Source organism: Naegleria gruberi (genome assembly GCF_000004985.1).
Source record: "Naegleria gruberi genomic scaffold NAEGRscaffold_325, whole genome shotgun sequence".
Classification (NCBI taxonomy): Eukaryota; Heterolobosea; class Eutetramitea; order Acrasida; family Naegleriidae; genus Naegleria; species Naegleria gruberi.
Genome location: NW_003163070.1, coordinates 2,773 through 7,819, shown reverse-complemented (window position 1 = coordinate 7,819; position 5,047 = coordinate 2,773). Strand labels below are relative to the sequence as shown.

At 33.3% G+C, this 5,047-nt stretch overlaps 1 protein-coding gene across 1 annotated transcript in view; it reads left to right on the top strand.

Moving 5' to 3' along the window:
• Window positions 1-440: 440 nt before the first annotated feature.
• Window positions 441-5,047, top strand: part of NAEGRDRAFT_54823 (uncharacterized protein) — a gene marked incomplete at both ends in the record, with an annotated part of 6,112 nt that continues 1,505 nt past the window's right edge. Inside the window, 2 exons of the mRNA XM_002668328.1 lie at window positions 441-2,515; window positions 4,241-4,526. Coding sequence (XP_002668374.1) covers window positions 441-2,515; window positions 4,241-4,526 — 2,361 coding nt within the window. The remainder of the gene's footprint in view (window positions 2,516-4,240; window positions 4,527-5,047) is intronic.

The window sequence follows — 5,047 nt, the reverse complement described above, 5'->3', positions numbered from 1 at the left end:
TCATTACAACTACTGGCACTATTGGTAATCATGCAGCTATTTTTGATGTTAAATATCATTTTGGATTGGAAAATGAACAAATCATCAAATCTTGTGCCAAATTTATGGCACATAGTTCAGTAAAAGGATGTAATTTGGTTACTTGTGGTAAATCAGTTATTAACAGCAACCATCAAAAAAATATTTCTAATATTGTAAACAATGTCAAAGCAAAAAGTTCCTCGAAAAGTTCATTGGGTAAACTTTTATTTGGGTTTGAGTTGTTGTTGTTCAATCATGGTTATTTGAATTTTGAAAGTTTTTTACATTTTTTTATGAATTGTTTTGAGGACCAATTCATTTCCATTTTCAATAATTTTCCATTAAAGGAAGTTCTTTTATCAAGAATCAAACAAACCACCCTAAAAGAACCTTTACATCAGCTAGACCCGTACGTAACTATGTATTCCACCAAGTCTGAAAAGGAAAGGCCATTAATTGTCAGAAGTGTGAATGCTGGTATGGAAGTGTCAGATGTATCAGATAGTGCAGATGATTTTACAGAGTTCAATAATGGTGTTGCAATTGAAAGAATCAATTCAACAAAATCAACTCCAACAGTACAAACACAAGAAAATACACATTCAAAAGAAAGTGAATTGTTACAAGATGAGAATGATGAAACACCTTCTAATGAGCAATTGAAACGAAAAAGAGATGAATTAATTGGCAATCAAAGTCAAGACAATGGTATTGAAGATAATGACAATGATTGGGTGGATGTGAATGATGAAGAGGAAGCATATGATAAACTATTGGAGGAGAGAGAGGTTGAGAAGAATGGTGAAAGACATGAAGCGGGTGTAGAATCATCTTCTAAAAAACCAAGGAATAATGACTTTTATTTGACCAAGGAGATGATCAAGGATTCGTATGCAAAATTAGAGTCTAAAATGTCTGACGTAAATTATGGAAGTTTTACACAAATTTCTAAATGTGGCACTGTTTGTAAATCTACATTGAGTAAGGCAAATTCCATTTTAAACATCAAAACCATTGAAGACTTTGATATTAGAGTGAGTTTAGAGGAAAATATGGTTTTGGTAAATATTTTACATATGGTAAAAGAGACAATTCGATACCATGTAAGGTGGGTAAAGTTAATTAAGGCAGACAAACACCTCTCTGATTATATTTTGAAGGAAGATTTGGATCTTCTTAAAAAGAAATTCATTTATCTTTTAAATCTTGATGGGGCTGATGGATTGGTGACATTTGCTTTACAATTAATTAATTCAAAAGCATTTGGAAATCCAAAATCAAGAGAAAATGTTTTTCCAATTGCTGGATGGAGAGGTGGCGAAGAAAAGCTTCGTTCAATATCTGATGGGATAAAGTTCATGATTGAAACGATGCGAGAGCAGGGTGTTGAAGTAGATGGAGTTGTTTATCAAGTTGATTTTTGGGTTACTACTGATTTACTTTCCTTAATGAAAATCAGTAGATTACTTTTCAAACAAATGTGTCCTTACTGTATGACACTTTCAACCATTTGTGACAGACGTCATCAACTTAGATTAGCAACAGAATTAGGATGTATACTTTCAATTCCTCCCTCCAAAGTAATAATTTGTCTATTACATATGAAAGAGAGAGTTGTTGAAAGACTACTAATTGATTCCATAATGTTATTAAGTAGTAACAGAAAGGTTATTAGCATTTTGAAAAAAATGGAACACATGGAAAGATTCACTCTTCGTGAACTCAAAACCAAAAAAGGGGTGATGTACAGGTGCTATCTTACTGGAAATATGGTTAAATCCGTATTTAAAAACCTTAAATGCTTAAGAGGTCATATTTGTGGTAGTCAATACACCCTTCTGATATTATTTCGTAGTATTTCAAATCTGCTTGATATTTCCCAACCTTTAAATGAGAATCAACAAGAAAGATTATCCATTCTTTTGGGTAAAATGGAGAAGCTGTATTGTACTGTATACACAACGAAACCAAAAAGTTGGTATTTACACATTTTATTTCATCATGTGCCAGATTTATTGAAATTTTACAAAACTATCAAGCCATACGAAACTCAAGGTTTTGAAAGTGCTCATATTGATGATAAGGAATTTATGTCTCATACTTCTCATAATGGCGGTAAAGAATCATATCTTGATCGAATGTTTCCTGGATTTAAAGATCAAATGTTAATTCAGTTTTTGATACCGAGATTGAAAAAGTTAATGCTGTGCAACTATTTCGATATGAAATTTCATTTTGTTGAAAGGAGAACACAATCATATATTAACTTTTTGAAACAACCATACCCACCATGTTCCTTAGTATCTTCTGAAGAATTGATTCACTCTAACCCTGAATCCACTCCTTGCAACAATAATTGCAATAATCATATTGCAATTACTGTTTTAAGTCAATACAATCCATCCGGAAATAATTCAACTGGAAATATTATTTCGTATAATAATGAGGCTGCTACTCAAGCTTTTGATATGGCCATTAACATTATGGAAGACATGTAAGACAATCATGTTTTATTACATAATAAATTTAATATTAAATAAAATCACGAAAAAAAAAATATCGGTTGAGAATTTTGCCCCAGGATGTGCTGCGATGTACTGGTATTTTACATGGGTATTGGACATTGCTCTGCCTGTGGTGTTTGTTTCAACCACATACACAAGGCTGGTTACGTATTCGTTTCAACGAATAGTACTACCTTGTTTACTAACGTTTTGTTGCCATTATTTGTTATTGGTGTTTTTGGATGAGCCATCATAACTTATTATTAGTACTTTCCTCCTTCTCTACTTCTCCAATAACAATAATATTATGTTCATCCACTTCCAAATATTGAATATTTGTTCTTGTATCTAGTACTATCAACGTGAACCCAAACACCATCTTGACTGACTCGAATTAATGTAATTAGATCAGTGTGAGTGATTTTCTATTATGATAGATGAATGATTTAAATTATTTGTTTGATTAGAGCTTCATTGTGGATTACTCTGTCAAACTCTCCCAATCCCACTTCCATCCAAGAAGGATAACTGTGGATTGAATCTTGCCACTGATAAGATGTTGTACACTAACTAATTGAATTTTGTCGACCATTAAAAAAGAAACTGTCAGGAGTTATGACACTAAAGCCAGAAATCTGTACTGCCAAGTATTTGTTGGATGCTGAAGAACTTGGTGCTTTCTATGTTAGTTGTGCTGGTGGTCAAGATACTACTTTTTGATATTGTTGAAGAAGAACTGGTCGACTCATCTTCATTTGAACAAGTTTAATTATGGTTTATGGTTTGAAGAGTGGTCACTTTTGTATGCTAGTCCCGCACCAAAGCAAAGACCAACAACCACCACCCAAACAAAAGACCACCCCCTTTGGATAAAGGAATATCTAGAAATGATCTAGGATACAAGCAATCAATTAATCAAAGATTCCTTCTGATGGGAACTTTTCTGATATAACTATGGTGAAATATCAATTGGTCAACAACTGATATTACTGCATTGAGAAAGAAATTTGTGATGAAGTTGGAATTATAGTAGGTAAAATTATCTGCCACCATCTATCTCTGTCACAGATATTGATTGTTCTATAGTTGCATCTGGAGTTGTCAAAGATCTTAATTTTGCTTCTTCAAATTTTACTGGAAGTAGTGTGTGTACTATTATATTGACAGATGGTTTGGATAGCTCTACAAAGGCCTTGACAAATTCATACAACAACCAAGGCTGCTGATATTTCAGTTACTCTGGTGCTAATGTTCAATCATTATTGAGGCCATTAGTTTGGCAACTGATTCTGATATTGATGATTCTACTTATTTGGTTCCAGTTCTAGATGATTCGGAACATACAATTTATGTTTGGCTTGATGCTTTGACAAATTATCTTACTGCTGGTTCCACTCTCGCTAATGAATCACTCAATTGGCCACCAACTGTCCAAATTATTGGAAAAGACATTCTCAAATTCCATGGTATTTACTGGCCTGCTTTTGATGGCTCTTGTTCACTCATATTGGCTTGTCAATGATGTCAAAATGTCCAAGTGTTTAGGCAATGTTGTATCACCATATGATTTGTTGAATCAAACTAGTGTTGAACATGACTTGTTACGTTACTATTTATTGAGTGAAGCTGTACTCAGTAATGATAGTAGTTTCAGTATCGTTAGATTTCCTGTTATTGAATGAATTGGCTGATATTTTCGGAAATTTATTGACCAGAGCTTTTAATAAGAAATTCCATGCTGAAGAGGGAGAAATTCAATACAGAAATCTTCAATTTGATTGCCCTAATGCCGAACAAAATCCAAATCAAACTACTCAAGAACTTATTGAATTACTCAATGATTTACAAGAACAAGTTAGAAATGCCTATGAAGAAAGATGTGAAGTGAGATTTGCCAATCTTGCAGCCACAAAGATTTTAAAGAAGTGTAATCAATTATTTGATGAAGTTAAACCATGGATTCTTGTTAAGGATGCAGTAGCTAATGCTCAACAAATTGAGGTAATGTTGATGCATCAACAAGATTTGGTTCAAATAAGAATATCATGTTGATGACTTGCTGTTGGTTTAATATCGCACGTCTATTATTGAACAATATGGAAGAGAGAAGGTTCTCCCTCACCAAATCATGGAGGGAAGATTCAACTTGATGTATAGCATGAACAGTTGGTGGCACTTTTACAAATCCAATAATACTCTACTCCTGCTCAGAAGAGAAATACTTGTTAGTGTCAATCTTGGTACATTAATTGCTGATGTTGATAGTGCCGATAGTGGTTATTTGACAAGTTATCCTAATAGTGTTCCAGTTGGTTCTTCTTGATTGCAAATGTTGTAACACCTACACACCAACCTCAAGAATTAATATAGTTCAAGCTATCTGATAGATTGGAGAATTACTACCTCTTTCACTGTTCAAATTACTAATACTCCTTCTCTTTGATTTGAATGTCCTGCTTTGGCAACAGCTGATTCTGATCCAATCTTTTTAAAGTCTATTGTTAATTAACTGCATCAAGAAC